Consider the following 15,994-nt stretch of genomic DNA (forward strand, 5'->3'; position numbering starts at 1 on the left):
CTGTTGTAGCAGCTGGTTTTAGTACACGGGGCTTCTTTACTTTTGTAAAGCAGCGGGCCGCTGAGATACTTAAACAGGTTGAGAGTTCAACGGAGACGAATACTGAAAATCCAGAAAATACCAGAGAAGCACAGCATCTAGATCAGCCTCAGAGGTAACCAACAACTTTTGCATTTACATAGCGCCTTTAGCATAGTAAAACCTCCCAAGGCGCTTCACAGGAGCGATTATCAAGACAAAATTTGACACTGAGCCACATAAGGAGACATTGGGACAGGTGACCAAAAGCTCGGTCAAAGAGGTCGGTTTTAAGGAGCGTCTTAAAGGAGGAGAGAGAGGCGGAGAGGTTTAGGGAGGGAATTCCAGAGCTTAGGGTCTAGGTAGCTGAAGGCACGGCAGCCAATGGTGGAGCGATTATAATCAGGGAGGTGCAAGAGGCAAGAATTGGAGGAGCGCAGAGATCTCGGGGTGGGGGGTTGGGGGGGGTGGTTGTAGGGCCTGGAGGAAATTACAGAGATAGGGAGGGGACGAGGTCCTGGAGGGATTTGAAAACAAGGATTAGAATTTTAAAATCGAGGCGCTGCTTAACCGGGAGCCAATGTAGGTCAGCGAGCACAGGGGTGATGGACGAACGCGAGTTGGTGCGAGTTAGGACACGGGCAGCCGAGTTTTGGATGATTTATTGGTGATTCCTTCATACCCATCCGTCAAGCATCGAGTAAAATGAAGTAGCAGAATTGCAAACCACCAACACTTTGGATGCTACGGAGAGGGCAGTTTAAATTGTTAAGTCCCATCACCAGAGCTCCTTGCCCTCCCGAACCCCTTTCAATCCCCGCAGCTTAATCGTTTATCACTTTGAGAAGCGCTTTGACGATTGAATCAATTCTAAGGTAGGCCTCAATTTTTCCACCATTTTGTTTGCCCATGTGACTACATCTTTTCCTTGGTGCCTCACGCTCACCTTGACTCGCAGTGACCTCTGCTGTTTAGGGTCGCCAACTCTGGTCGGCCGTATTCCTGCCTCCAAACGCCCCTCCCCCCCACCCCGCCACGCTCCCGCCATTGGTCGCCCGACACGTCCCTCTTCGCGGCGCCCCGCCATCCTGCGGCCAATCGGTGTCAGCTGTGGCTCAGTGGGTAGCACACTCGCCTCTGGGTCAGAAGGTTGTGGGTTCAAGTTCCCACTCCAGCGACTTGAGCACAAAAATCTAGGCGACACTCCCAGTGTAGTACTGAGGGAGCGCCGCACTGTCGGAGGGGCAGTACTGAGGGAGCACCGCACTGTCGGAGGGGCAGTACTGAGGGAGCACCGCACTGTCGGAGGGGCAGTACTGAAGGAGCACCGCACTGTCGGAGGGGCAGTACTGAGGGAGCACCGCACTGTCGGAGGGGCAGTACTGAGGGAGCACCGCACTGTCGGAGGGGCAGTACTGAGGGAGCGCCGCACTGTCGGAGGGGCAGTACTGAGGGAGCACCGCACTGTCGGAGGGGCAGTACTGAGGGAGCACCGCACTGTCGGAGGGGCAGTACTGAGGGAGCGCCGCACTGTCGGAGGGGCAGTACTGAGGGAGTGCTGCACTGTCGGAGGGTCAGTACTGAGGGAGTGCTGCACTGTCGCAGGGGCAGTACTGAGGGCACACTGCACTGTCGGAGGGGCAGTACTGAGGGCGCACTGCACTGTCGGAGGGGCAGTACTGAGGGCGCACTGCACTGTCGGAGGGGCAGTACTGAGGGAGCGCTGCACTGTCGGAGGGACAGTACTGAGGGCGCACTGCACTGTCGGAGGTGCCGCCTTTTGGATGAGACGTTAAACCGAGGCCCCGTCTGCTTTCTCAGGTGGACGTAAAAGATCCCATGGCCACTATTTTGAAGAAGAGCAGGGGAGTTCTCCCCGGTGTCCTGGGGCCAATATTTATCCCTCAATCTACATCACTAAAACAGATAATCTGGGTCATTATCACATTGCTGTTTGTGGGAGCTTGCTGTGCGCAAATTGGCTGCCGTGTTTCCCACATTACAACAGTGACTACACTTCAAAAAGTACTTCATTGGCTGTAAAGCGCTTTGGGATGTCCGGTGGTCGTGAAAGGCGCTATAGAAATGCAAGTCTTTTTTCTTTCAATCGGAAAGCGAACAGACTCGTCATTCCCCGATTGGCTGATTCTTGACTCTCAGTCAAACAGCCTTTTAATCCCCCTCCCCTGCAATCTCCAATATTTTTTATAATTAACAAACAAAAGAAAATAAACAATTATCTAACGCCCCTGTGATTTTACTCCCGGGTGTTTGCTCGCCGCAGTGTCCCGGAGATTAACCTTCAACTCCTGGACAATCCTGGTGAGTTGGTAACCCCCTCCTGTTATTCCGTTTTTTTCAATGCACATGACCACCTTTTTATTTTGTAAGTGAATCGGTTTTGGGTTTGGCCAGTTCTTCCAGACACGCCGCCCGCTGAGGGGATTCTTCCCGTGATCACTCGGGACTCGGTGTTTATTGCAGGTGAAAATGGACGAACTGCAGCTTTTCCGAGGGGACACCGTGTTGCTGAAAGGCAAGAAGCGGAGAGAGACGGTTTGCATCGTCCTGTCGGATGAGACCTGCGCGGAGGAGCGAATCCGCATTAGCAGGGTGACCCGGAACAACCTGCGGGTTCGGCTGGGCGACATCGTCAGGTAACAACAACACCGACTGCCGTTTATAGTGCAAAATGTAGCACCGAACCACCCTAAGGAGACATTAGGGACAGGCTCGGTCAAAGAGGCCGGTTTTAAGGAGCGTCTTAAAGGAGGAGAGAGAGGCAGAGAGGTTTTAGGGAGGGAATTCCAGAGCTCGGGGCCCAGGCAGCTGAAGGCACGGCCGCCAATGGTGGAGCGATAAAAATCGGGGATGCTCAAGAGGGCAGAATTGGAGGAGCGCAGAGATCTCGGAGGGTTGCAGGGCTGGAGGAGGTGACAGAGATAGGGAGGGGGCGAGGGCCACGGAGGGATTTGAAAACAAGGATGAGAATTTTTAACTGGTGGCATTGCCAGACTGGGAGCCCACAGCGATCACAGTGGGTGATGGGTGACGGGACATGGTGGGAGTTTTAGATGAGCTCAGGTTTACGGAGGGTGGATGGTAGGAGGCTGGGGGAGAAGCAGTTTCCCCCCCAATGCCCTGGAGCGCTGGGCTACTTCAGGTAGTTGGGGATTAACGCTCTGTGCCATCGGGCGCTAATTGTAGCATTTTCTGCCCTCCAGTATTCAGGCCTGTCCGGATGTAAAATATGGAAAGCGAATTCACGTATTACCCATTGACGATACCATCGAAGGACTAACGGGGAACCTGTTTGAAGTCTATCTAAAGCCCTACTTCCTGGAAGCCTATCGACCTGTGCACAAAGGTATGACCGAACCCGTATTCAGCAGGTTTACGAGTTCCCAGGAGGTCCATGGGTGGCACAGCTGTATATACAATTCACAGTATTGCAACATCCCACTTACCGTATAAACCATACCAGGCACTGTATAAGAATGAAATAAAAACAGAAGATGCGGGAAACACTCAGCAGGTCAGGCAGCATCCGTGGAGAGAGAAACAAAGTTAACGTTTCAGGTCGAAGACCTTTCGTCAGAACTGGAAAAAGTTAGGGATGTGTGATAGGGTGGAAGGCAGGAGAGATTAAATGACAAAAGGGATGATGGTGTGAGGCAAAAGGAGATGGTAATGGGACAAGTTAAGAAACAAAAGATGGGTCTAGAGGAGGTGTAAATGACAACAGCAGAATCATTACCAATAACTGCTGTCCCAAAAAAAATGGGAGCAGTGGTTATGATCTGAAATTGTTGAACTCAATGTTGAGTCCAAAGGTTGAAAAGTGTCTAAACGATGTAATGGACCTGAAACGTTAACTCGGCTTCTCTCTCCACAGATGCTGCCTGACCTGCTGAGTATTTCCAGCATTTTCTGTTTTTATTTCAGATTTCCAGCATCCGCAGTATTTTGTTTTTGTATTACTGTTTAAAACATAGCAGGTACCGCATAATACATTCCAGATACACAGTGGTTATGTTACGGGACTAGTGATCCAGAGGTCCTGGACTAATAATCCAGAGATATGAGTTCAAATCCCGCCACGGCAGCTGGGGAGTTTAAATTCAGTTAATTAAATTAATTAAATAAGAAGCTAATATCAGTAGTGGTGACTATGATTGTTGTAAAAACCCATCTGGTTCACTAATGTCCTTTAGGGAAGGAAATCTGCTGCCCTTACCCGGTCTGGCCGATATGTGACTCCAGACCCACAGCAATGTGGTTGACTCTTAACTGTCCTCTGAAATGGCCCAGCGAGACACTCAGTATCAAACTGCTAGGAAAAACTGCAGCAGTTCAAGAAGGCGGCTCACCACCACCTTCACAAGGGCAATTAGTGTTGACCCGCACATCCAGTGAATAATAAAAAAATAACGCATCCTGTATAACAGGTACCAGCTAGTGCATAACACATACAAGTCTCCTTACCTAAGAAAGGATATACTTGCCATAGAGGGAGTGCAGCGAAGGTTCACCAGACTGGTTCCTGGGATGGCAGGACTGTCGTACGAGGAGAGATTGGGTCGACTAGGCCTGTATTCACTAGAGTTTAGAAGAATGAGAGGGGATCTCATTGAAACATATAAAATTCTGACAGGTCTAGACAGACTGGATGCAGGGAGGATGTTTCCCCTGGCTGGGGGAAGGGTCTAGAACGAGGGGCCACAGTCTCAGGATACGGGGTGGGACATTTAGGACTGAGATGAGGAGGAATTTCTTCACTCAGAGGGTGGTGAACCTGTGGAATTCTCTACCACAGAAGGCTGTGGAGGCCAAGTCAGTGAATATATTTAAGAAGGAGATAGATTTCTAGACACAAAAGGCATCAAGGGGTATGGGGAGAGAGCGGGAATATGGTATTGAGATAGAGGATCAGCCATGATCGCATTGAATGGCGGAGCAGGCTCGAAGGGCTGAATGGCCGACTCCTGCTCCTATTTCTCTATGTTTCTATGTTCTAAGTCAGCATATAATGCCTAACAAGCACTGTACCATACGTTTAAGGTCCTGTATAACATGTATGAAGTACTGTATAATACAGGGTACTGTATAAGCATTCAGCGAATCCTGGATTGAGATGGCATCAGACTTACTGGAGAGATTCACTGCAGAACGATCTTGCTGCAGCACATGCACTGTCTCCTGTACTGGCAACAGTGATGTCAAAAGTTTTTCAAAGGGTCTTTCGGGGAGGTTCCTCCACGAGCTGTTGTATCCAAGGACTCTTCGACGTGTGAGCCTTGGCAGTGAGTATCAGCGGGCTATTCGACTGCCAAAGTCATCACTCCCAAGCCTGATCCTGTCTTTTGCCCAACGCCCACTTCTCCATTTCCAGTGGTGGAGGTGGGAGTGTCACTGTGTAGTAATCCGGAGCAGGAATCCTAGCCCAGGATTGTAATTATAGAGACGATAGCAAAATACTGCGGATGCTGGAAATCCGAAATAATAACAGAAAACGCTGGAAAAATTCAGCAGGCCAGGCAACATCCGTGGAGAGAGAAACAAAGTCAACATTTCAGGTCAAAGACCCTTGTAATTATAGATGCTGAGAGGCTGTCACAGTCTCAGGATAAGGGGTCGGCCATTTAGGACTGAGATGAGGAGAAATTTCTTCACTCAGAGGGTTGTGAATTTTTGGAATTCTCTACCCCAGAGGGCTGTGAATGCTGAGTCGTTGAGTATATTCAAGGCTGAGATCGATTAGATTTTTGGACTCTAGGGGAATCAAGGGATATGGAGATCGAACGAGAAAGTGGAGTTGAGGTCGATGATCAGCCATGATCTTATTGAATGGCGGAGTATGGCCTACTCCTGCTCCTATTTCTTATGTTCTGATATTCTCCTGCCTAACCCACGATTGAACCTTGAACCTTCCTGGCCTGTAGAACAGGCTCGAGGGGCTAAATGGCCTTCTCCTGTTCCTCTGTTGCTATGTACGGCTGCCACCCTGTGTCGGGAGGAGGAGAATGGGGAGGTGGTGCAGTGTAACGCCGGTGTGTCTTTTGCAGGAGACATCTTCCTAATCCGAGGTGGGATGCGAGCCGTGGAATTCAAGGTGGTGGAAACTGACCCAGTGCCCCATTGCATCGTGGCTCCCGATACAATCCTTCACTGCGAGGGAGAGCCAATCAAACGAGAGGTAAGGGCACCCACCCCTGGATTTACAGTCACACTTCGCTCCCCCCCCACCCCCCCCAGGTCAACATGTCCGACTCCGACAGCCTAGATTTAATGGAAGCCCAACAAAGCCTGCAGATACAGCTCTGAGGAGGCAGCCTTGGCGGGACGAGGCTGGGGAGAAGTAGCTTCAACTAGATCCAATCTGGAACCCAATCATGCTCCTTTCTCAATTGTTCTGGGGGGCTGATGAGGGAGGAAGTTGTTCGCAATATATATTAATGATCTGGACGAGGGAATTGGATGTAGTATCTCCAAATTTGCAGACAACACAAAGCTGGGTGGGAGGGTAAGCTGTGAGGAGGATGTCGTGAAACTCCAGTACGATTTGGACAGGTTGGGTGATTGGGCAGAAACATGGCAAATGCACTATAATGTGGATAAATGTGAGGTTATCCACTTTGGTGGCAAAAACAGGAAGGCAGATTATTATTTGAATGGCAATAGATTGGGAGAAGGGAAAGTGCAACGAGACCTGGGTGTCCTTGTGCACCAGTCACTGAAGGCAAGCATGCAGGTGCAGCAGGCAGTTAAGAAGGCAAATGGTATGTTGGCCTTCGTAGCAAGAGGGTTCGAGTACAGGAACAAGGATGTCTTGCTGCAGTTGTACAGGGCCTTGGTGAGACCGCACCTTGAGTATTGTGTGCAGTTTTGGTCGCCTTATCTGAGGAAGGATGTTCTTGCCATGGAAGGAGTGCAGCGCAGATTCACCAGGCTGATACCTGGGATGGCAGGAATGACGTATGAGGAGAGATTGGGTCGATTGGGCTTATACTCGCTGGAGTTTAGAAGAATGAGAGGGGATCTCATTGAAACTTATAAAATTCTAACAGGACTAGACAGACTAGATGCAGGAAGGATGTTCCTGATGGCCGGGGGAGTCCAGAACCAGGGGTCACAGTCTAAGGATAAGGGGTAAGCCATTTAGGACAGAGATGAGGAGGAATTTCTTCACCCAGAGAGTGGTGAACCTGTGGAATTCTCTGCCACAGAAGGCGGTGGAGGCCAATTCATTAAATATATTCAAGAAAGAGTTAGATATATTTCTTAAGGCTAAAGGGATCAAGGGATATGGGGAGAAGGCAGGGACAGGGTACTGAATTTGGATGATCAGCCATGATCTCATTGAATGGCGGAACAGGCTCGAGGGGCCGAATGGCCGACTCCTGCTCCTATTTTCTATGTTTCTATGATCATCGCAAATGTTGCTATATTATGTATGGATTGGAAGGCTGTCCTTTATCTCAAAGGGTCTGGAATAGAAAGGGGTGGCAGTTATGTTACAGCGGTTTAAAGCTCTGGTCAGACCCCATTTAAGACCACTGTGCTCAGTTCTGGGCACCACACCTCCAGAAAGATATAGTGGCCTTGGAGGGGGTGCAGCGCAGATTCACCAGAATCAATATAAGATAGTCACCAATAAATCCAATAGGGAATTCAGAAGAAACTCCCTTACCCAGAGAATGGTGAGAATGTGGAACTCGCTGCCACAGGGAGTGGTTGAGGCGAATAGCAGAGATACATTTAAGGGGAAGCTGGATAAACACATGCGGGAGAAAGGAATCGAAGGATAGACTGATGGAGTGAGATGAAGAGGGGAGGGAGGAGGCTGGTGTGGAGCATAAACACCGGCACGGACCAGTGGGGCCCAATGGCTTGTCTCTGTGATGTACATTCTGTGTAATTCTACGTAAAGAGTTCATGGGATGGCGTGTTTGTTGTTTAGAGGAAAGTTCAGAGCACTGACCATAGTAGTATTGATAAAATAGGCAAGAAAGTTCAAAATGAAGACAAAACCACTGCAATAATTTCACCAGAGCAGCATGGGTCACCCAGCATTCCTTTGCTTCCACATTGTTCACCCCTCACCCTCCCCACACAGAGACCCACCGCAATCGGGAGTTGTCTGTATGTGGAGTAGGGGAGTTACCATCCTATGCACACTGTTTGCCTCAAGGCACTGTCGGAGGGGCAGTACTGAGGGAGCGCCGCACTGTCGGAGGGGCAGTACTGAGGGAGCGCCGCACTGTCGGAGGGACAGTACTGAGGGAGCGCCACACTGTCAGAGGGGCAGTACTGAGGGAGCGCCGCACTGTCGGAGGGGCAGTACTGAGGGAGGGCAGCACTGTCGGAGGTGCAGTACTGAGGGAGCGCCGCACTGTCAGAGGGGCAGTACTGAGGGAGCGCCGCACTGTCGGAGGGGCAGTACTGAGGGAGGGCAGCACTGTCGGAGGGGCAGTACTGAGGGAGCGCCGCACTGTCGGAGGGGCAGTACTGAGGGAGTGCCACACTGTCGGAGGGGTAGTACTGAGGGAGGGCTGCACCGTCGGAGGGACAGTATTGAGGGAGCGCCGCACTGTCGGAGGGGCAGTGCTGAAGGAGCGCCGCACTGTCAGAGGGGCAGTACTGAGGGAGCGCCGCACAGTCGGAGGGGCAATACTGAGGGAGCACCACACTGTCAGAGGGGCAGTACTGAGAGAGCGTTGCACTGTCGGAGGGGCAGTACTGAGGGAGTGCCGCACTGTCGGAGGGGCAGTGCTGAGGGAGCGCCGCACTGTCGGAGGGGCAGCGCTGAGGGAGCGCCGCACTGTCAGAGGGGCAGTACTGAGGGAGGGCAGCACTGTCGGAGCGGCAGTACTGAGGGAGCGCCGCACTGTCGGAGGGGCAGTACTGAGGGAGTGCCGCACTGTCGGAGGGGTAGTACTGAGGGAGGGCTGCACTGTCGGAGGGACAGTACTGAGGGAGCGCCGCACTGTCGGAGGGGCAGTACTGAGGGAGCGCCGCACTGTCGGAGGGGCAGTGCTGAGGGAGTGCCGCACTGTCAGAGGGGCAGTACTGAGGGAGCGCCGCACAGTCGGAGGGGCAATACTGAGGGAGCACCACACTGTCGGAGGGGCAGTACTGAGAGAGCGCTGCACTGTCGGAGGGGCAGTACTGAGGGAGCGCTGCACTGTCAGAGGGGCAGTACTGAGGGAGCGCCGCACCGTCGGAGGGGCAGTACTGAGGGAGCGCCACACTGTCGGAGGAGCAGTACTGAGGGAGCGCCGTACAGTCGGAGGGGCAGTACTGAGGGAGCGCCACACTGTCGGAGGGGCAGTACTGAGGGAGCGCCGTACAGTCGGAGGGGCAGTACTGAGGGAGCGCCGCACTGTTGGAGGGGCAGTACTGAGGGAGCGCCGCACTGTCAGAGGGGCAGTACTGAGGGAGCGCCACACTGTCGGAGGGGCAGTACTGAGGGGGCGCCGTACAGTCGGAGGGGCAGTACTGATGGAGCGCCGCACTGTCGGAGGGGCAGTACTGAGGGAGCGTCGCACTGTCGGAGGGGCAGTACTGAGGGAGCGCTGCACTGTCGGAGGGGCAGTACTGAGGGAGCGCCGTACAGTCGGAGGGGCAGTACTGAGGGAGCGTCGCACTGTCGGAGGGGCAGTACTGAGTGAGTGCCACTCTGTTGGAGATGCTGCCTTTTGGATGAGACGATAAACGGAGGCCCCGTCTGCTCTAGGTAAGAGGAGCGGGGGAGTTCTCCCCGGTGTCCTGGGCCAATATTTATCCCTCAATCAACTAAAGCAGATTATCTGGTCATTATCACATTGCTGTTTGTGGGAACTTGCTGTGTGCAAATTGGCTGCCGCATTTCCTACATTACAAGAGTGACTACACTTCAAACATTACTTCATTGGCTGTAAAGCGCTTTGGGTCCCCCTGAGGTGCTGAAAGGTGCTATAGAAATGCAAGTCTGTCTTGATTTTATGGTGGGGTGGTGACCCTGTTGCTCTTCTGACAGGATGAGGAGGAGAACCTGAATGACGTTGGGTACGACGACATTGGAGGGTGTCGCAAGCAGCTCGCGCAGATCAAGGAGATGGTGGAGCTGCCCCTTCGACATCCGGCCCTCTTCAAAGCCATTGGAGTGAAGGTTGGTGTGTCAGGCATGGAGTTTCGGAAGTATTTTTTCCCAGAGTTTCTCATTTTTAACACGGTGACCGTCACCCCAGTGACAATAGTGGAGCTGAATTCGTCTCGGTTAGAGATAGGATGGAAGAAGGCTTACACGGATGTGTGAAATACAGGCGCTGAGCTCACTGCTGTGAGGCAGGTCGTATGACCAGAGTGTGAAGGTCACCAGCATGAGTTTTGTTGCAACTGCCAATACACAGTGTTACTGTGGTCGCCGCAGTATCAACAAAGCAAATTCAAACATGGGGAGGAAATTCAGGGAATGGGGAGTAAATTCAGCGAATGGGGAGTAAATTCAGAGAATGGGGAGTAAATTCAGTGAATGGGGAGTAAATTCAGCGAATGGGGAGTAAATTCAGCGAATGGGGAGTAAATTCAGTGAATGGGGAGTAAATTCAGGGAATGGGGAGTAAATTCAGTGAATGGGGAGTAAATTCAGCGAATGGGGAGTAAATTCAGCGAATGGGGAGTAAATTCAGCGAATGGGGAGTAAATTCAGCGAATGGGGAGTAAATTCAGGGAATGGGGAGTAAATTCAGAGAATGGGGAGTAAATTCAGTGAATGGGGAGTAAATTCAGCGAATGGGGAGTAAATTCAGCGAATGGGGAGTAAATTCAGCGAATGGGGAGTAAATTCAGCGAATGGGGAGTAAATTCAGCGAATGGGGAGTAAATTCAGCGAATGGGGAGTAAATTCAGCGAATGGGGAGGAAATTCAGGGAATGGGGAGTAAATTCAGCGAATGGGGAGTAAATTCAGCGAATGGGGAGTAAATTCAGCGAATGGGGAGTAAATTCAGCGAATGGGGAGTAAATTCAGTGAATGGGGAGTAAATTCAGGGAATGGGGAGTAAATTCAGCGAATGGGGAGTAAATTCAGAGAATGGGGAGGAAATTCAGAGAATGGGGAGTAAATTCAGCGAATGGGGAGTAAATTGAGAGAATGGGAAGCAAATTCCAAATATCAGAAATTAGGCCAGATTCTCAGAACCACTTTCACTGTTAAAGCAGTCGTGAATCACACTTAGTTATCACACTTGTCACTAGACTGTAAGCCTTTTGCCTTTTGCATTTCTATGAAATTCTTCCAACCCCACGCCAAGACCCTGAGGCAGATCACAAACACTGATTTTCCCCACAGGTCTGGGCCCAGGGACCTGTAGTAACTATGCCGCCCGTCTAGAGGCTGCAGCATTTACGCTGTTGGTCACCCTCGTGCCTTTGGGATGCGAATGGTGCGGACACAAGCGAAGAGAACCAACACCATTACATCTGGTGACCGTCCAGATATGGCGTTGACGCCTGGAGATACATCAGGAGATGAAGAGGCTCCTTGTGGCCTTGGAAGCAGTGGTTGTGTTGCTATGGTACCAATACGGGTTGGGAAATTTGTCTCTATACCACAACTACTAGGGGAGGGGGTTTCGTTGCTATGGTAGCAGTACAAAGTTTGGGGGATGGGGTAGTCCCTGTTAAGCTTTACAACAAGAAGCCATGTTAACGCACCTTTTTTAATTTGATAATCGTCTGGTTCAATCTGCCCACAGCCTCCTCGTGGGATCTTGCTGTATGGACCTCCAGGGACTGGGAAGACGCTAGTTGCCCGGGCTGTGGCCAATGAAACTGGAGCATTCTTTTTCCTGATCAACGGTGAGAAATAAAGGCTCATGGGATTGGGGGCAAAGTATTAACGTGGATAGAGAACTGGCTGGCGGATAGAAAACAGAGAGTTGGAATAAACGGCTCGTTTTCGGAGTGGCAGGCAGTGACCAGCGGGGTGCCGCAAGGATCTGTCCTGGGACCCCAGCTGTTCACAATATATATAAATGATCTGGATCAGGGAATTGGATGCAATATTTCCAAATTCGCTGACGACACTAAACTAGGAGGAGGGGTGGGCTCTGATGAGGATGTCAGGAGGCTACAGTGCGATTTGGACAGGTTGGGGGAATGGGCGGATACGTGGCAGATGCACTATAATGTGGATAAATGCGAGGTTATCCACTTTGGGGGTAAAAACAGGAGGGTAGATTATTATCTAAATGGCAATAGATTGGGAGATGGGGAAGTGCAGAGGGACCTGGGTGTTCTTGTGCACCAGTCACTGAAGGAGAGCATGCAGGTGCAACAGGCGATTAAGAAGGCAAATGGTATGTTGGCCTTCATATCAAGGGGGTTCGAGTATAGGAATAGGGATACCTTACTACAGCTGTACAAGGTGCTGGTGAGACCGCATCTGGAGTATTGTGTACAGTTTTGGTCGCCCCATCTGCGGAAGGATGTTCTTGCCATGGAAAGAGTGCAACGGCGATTCACCAGGCTGATACCTGGAATGGCGGGAATGACCTACGAAGAGAGATTAAATAGTTTGGGCTTGTACTCACTGGAGTTTAGAAGATTGAGAGGGGATCTCATCGAAACATATAAAATTATGGCAGGCCTGGACAGGCTGAATTCAGAGAGAATGTTTCCAATGGCCGGGGAGCACAGAACCAGGGGCCACAGTCTAAAAATAGCGGGCAAATCATTTAAAACAGAGATGAGGAAGAATTTCTTCACTCAAAGAGTGGTGAGCCTGTGGAATTCCCTGCCACAGAGGGCTGTGAAGGCTAATTCAATAAATATTTTCAAGAGAGAATTGGATATATTTCTGAAGGCTAAGGGGATTAAGGGTTACGGAGAAAAGGCGGGGACGGGGTACTGAACTGGTAAGATCAGCTATGATTTCAGACGAAGATCAGCCATGATCTCATTGAATGGCGGAGCAGGCTCGAAGGGCCGAATGGCCTACTCCTGTTCCTATCTCTATGTTTCTATGTTTCTATGAAACGCCAGACACAGCTTCTCCATTCCTCAGTGGGAGGTCACAAGACACATTCAGATGAGAGAGGCCCATCTTAATTCATCCTACAGTGGTCCCCATCTTAGCATCTAATGATCTCCTAAATGGTTCCAAGGTTGTCTACCTGGTTGGCTCCTCTATCTGGGAATCTGTTCCATGTGTTAATCCAAAGATGAATTTCCTGATATTATTCCTAAATTTACCTTTCATTAGTTTGAATCTGTCCCCCCGCCCCCACCTTGTTCCCACTCCCACAATTTACTTTGAAGCAATACGTTGGATTTAGCGTTCCCACCCTGAACCATCATCTACCTCGACAAGATCAGGTGCCTCCTTACCTAGCTGAAGAGCTGGCAACAGTGAAACAAGTGCGAGCTCTCTCACTCAGGGACCGGCGCAGAAACACGCTCCCAAAAAAAACCCGAATCACTTCAACAAGAAAATTAAATCAAACAGCTCGCTCAAAGAGAAAGTTGGATACCGTATTTATCCGATAGTTTGACATCATAATAATACACTGGCAGGAATAATAGAATCTTACAGCACAGGAGGAGGCCATTCGGCCCATCGTGCCTGTGCCAGCTCTTTGAAAGAGCTCTCCAATTAGTCCCACTGCCCCTTGCTCTTTCTCCACAGCCCTGTGAATTTTTCCCCTTCAAGTATTTATCCAATTCTCTTTTGAAAGTTACTATTGAATCTGTTTCCACTGCCCTTTCAGGCAGCGCGTTCCAGATCACAACAACTCGCTGTGTAAAAAAAACCATTCTCCTCATCTCCCCCCCCCTGGTTCAGGACCCTGTGCAGCCCGGATTTATCGTTCTTGACTAGCTGGCATCCTGTGGCATTGCCCACATTGAACCGGAGGCTCCGCTGGTTTATGACTATAGGGGGTGTCATCCACAACGTGCGATGGGCAAAGTGCTCCAGAGAGCACGACACTTACTGAAAGTGTGTGCTCTACACAAGACTGTTAATAATATAGGAACAGAGCAAAGTAGGAACTGGAGGAGGCCATTCGGCCCCTCGAGCCTGTTCCGCCATTCAATGAGATCATGGCTGATCTGTATCTTAACTCCAACTACCCTGGTCTAACAAAAATCTATCAGTTTTGAACTTTTCTATTGACCCCCAGCCTCAACAGCTTTTTGGGGGAGAGAGTTCCAGATTTCCACCACCCTTTGTGTGAAGTGCTTCCTGACATCACCCCTGAACGGCCTGGCTCTAATTTTAAGGTGACGCCCCCTTTGTTCTGGACTCCCCCCACCAGAGGAAATAGTTTCTCTCTCTCCACCCTATCGAATCCTGTAATCATCTTAAACACCTCAATTAGATCGCCCCTTAATCTTCTACACTCGAGGGAATACAAGCCTGCTCTATGCAACCTGTTATATTAATAGATTTTGCCTTTCCTCTATTGGTAAGCTGAGAATACTTTGACTGCTTGTGTCTCGCTCTTTCGCCCTTCCCCTGTCATGCATCGATCCCCTAGAAAGGCCACTTGATCTTTGTGCAAGGCTGTGTCAGCATTACTGATACTAGCTTTTATATTCTAGATTTATTTGATTAACTGAATTAGCAATTCTCCAGCTGGGAGATTGAGTGCAGGAGCAAGGATGTCTTACTACAGTTATACAGGAATAACAACAGAAAATGCTAGAAAAACTCAGCAGGTCAGGCAGCATCCGTGGAGAGAGAAACAGAGTTAACGTTTCAGGTCTGGGACCCTTCATCAGAACTGGAAAAAGCTGGAGATGGAACAGATATTAAGCAGGTGCAGAGACAGGGAGGGGGAGGAAGGAATTGAAAGAACATCCTGTGCTTTTGTAAGAGGCAGGAAAAATAAAATGTTGTAAATGGGAATGGCAAAATCATAGAACATGAAAAATTTGCAACAATGGCCTCCCACATTCTACCCTCCGTAAACTTGAGGTCATCCAAAACTCTGCTGCCCGTGTCCTAACTCACACCAAGTCCCGTTCACCCATCACCCCCTGTGCTCACTGCCCGTGTCCTAACTCACACCCAGTCCCGTTCACCCATCACCCCCTGTGCTCACTGCCCATGTCCTAACTCACACCAAGTCCCGTTCACCCATCACCCCCTGGCTCCCGGTCCAGCAACGCCTTGATTTTAAAATTCTCATCCTTGTTTCCAAATCCCTTCATGGCCTCGCCCCCCCTCCCTATCTCAGTAACCTCGTCCAGCCCCACAGCCCCCCCCGAGATCTCTGCGCTCCTCCAATTCTGCCCTCTTGAGCATCCCTCGATTTCAATCGCTCCACCATTGGTGGCCGTGCCTTCAGCTGCCTGGGCCCTAAGCTCTGGAATTCCCTCCCTAAACCTCTCCACCTCTCTCTCCTCCTTTAAGATGCTCCGTAAAACCGACCTCATCTGCACTGGGACCCCTTTCTCTAGAAAAGGAGATACCCTTATGTGACTTGGTGTCAAATATTGCTTTCTAATACTCCTGTGAAGCGCCTTGGGACGTTTTACTACGTTAAAGGCGCTATATAAATACAAGTTGTTGTTGTTGATTTTCAATGGTAATCCATTCACTTTACTGGGTTATGGTTGGTGTTCTAATTGGAAAATCTAGGTCTAATGGCTCCTTGAATGATCTAACAAGCCATTGTTCACTTATACAACGGCTACTACAAGAAGGTCCACCACCACTTTCTCAGGGCAACTAGAGACGGGCAATAAATGTGGCCAAATCCCCTAAGTACAAACTCAAAAATAAAGTGGTGGATTTTAATGCTTTGCTATAAATGTACTTCTTTGAACGGTGCTGTCACTTACATGTTGCGCAGGCCCTGAGATTATGAGCAAACTTGCCGGGGAGTCTGAGAGTAACCTGAGGAAGGCATTTGAAGAAGCTGAGAAGAACGCGCCAGCCATCATCTTCATCGATGAACTGGATGCCATCGCTCCAAAGAGAGAGAAGG

At 50.3% G+C, this 15,994-nt stretch overlaps 1 protein-coding gene across 1 annotated transcript in view; it reads left to right on the top strand.

The window, feature by feature from the left end:
- LOC147097737 (transitional endoplasmic reticulum ATPase-like) overlaps positions 1 to 15,994 on the top strand; it is a 56,166-nt gene that overhangs the window by 10,709 nt on the left and 29,463 nt on the right. Inside the window, exons 3-8 of the mRNA XM_085971784.1 lie at positions 2,503 to 2,675; positions 3,243 to 3,385; positions 6,084 to 6,214; positions 10,037 to 10,168; positions 11,756 to 11,858; positions 15,860 to 15,993. Coding sequence (XP_085827910.1) covers positions 2,503 to 2,675; positions 3,243 to 3,385; positions 6,084 to 6,214; positions 10,037 to 10,168; positions 11,756 to 11,858; positions 15,860 to 15,993 — 816 coding nt within the window. The remainder of the gene's footprint in view (positions 1 to 2,502; positions 2,676 to 3,242; positions 3,386 to 6,083; positions 6,215 to 10,036; positions 10,169 to 11,755; positions 11,859 to 15,859; position 15,994) is intronic.

This window comes from Somniosus microcephalus, chromosome 31 (genome assembly GCF_052327205.1).
Source record: "Somniosus microcephalus isolate GS21.2 chromosome 31, FLI_Smic_1.0, whole genome shotgun sequence".
Taxonomy (NCBI): Eukaryota; Metazoa; Chordata; class Chondrichthyes; order Squaliformes; family Somniosidae; genus Somniosus; species Somniosus microcephalus.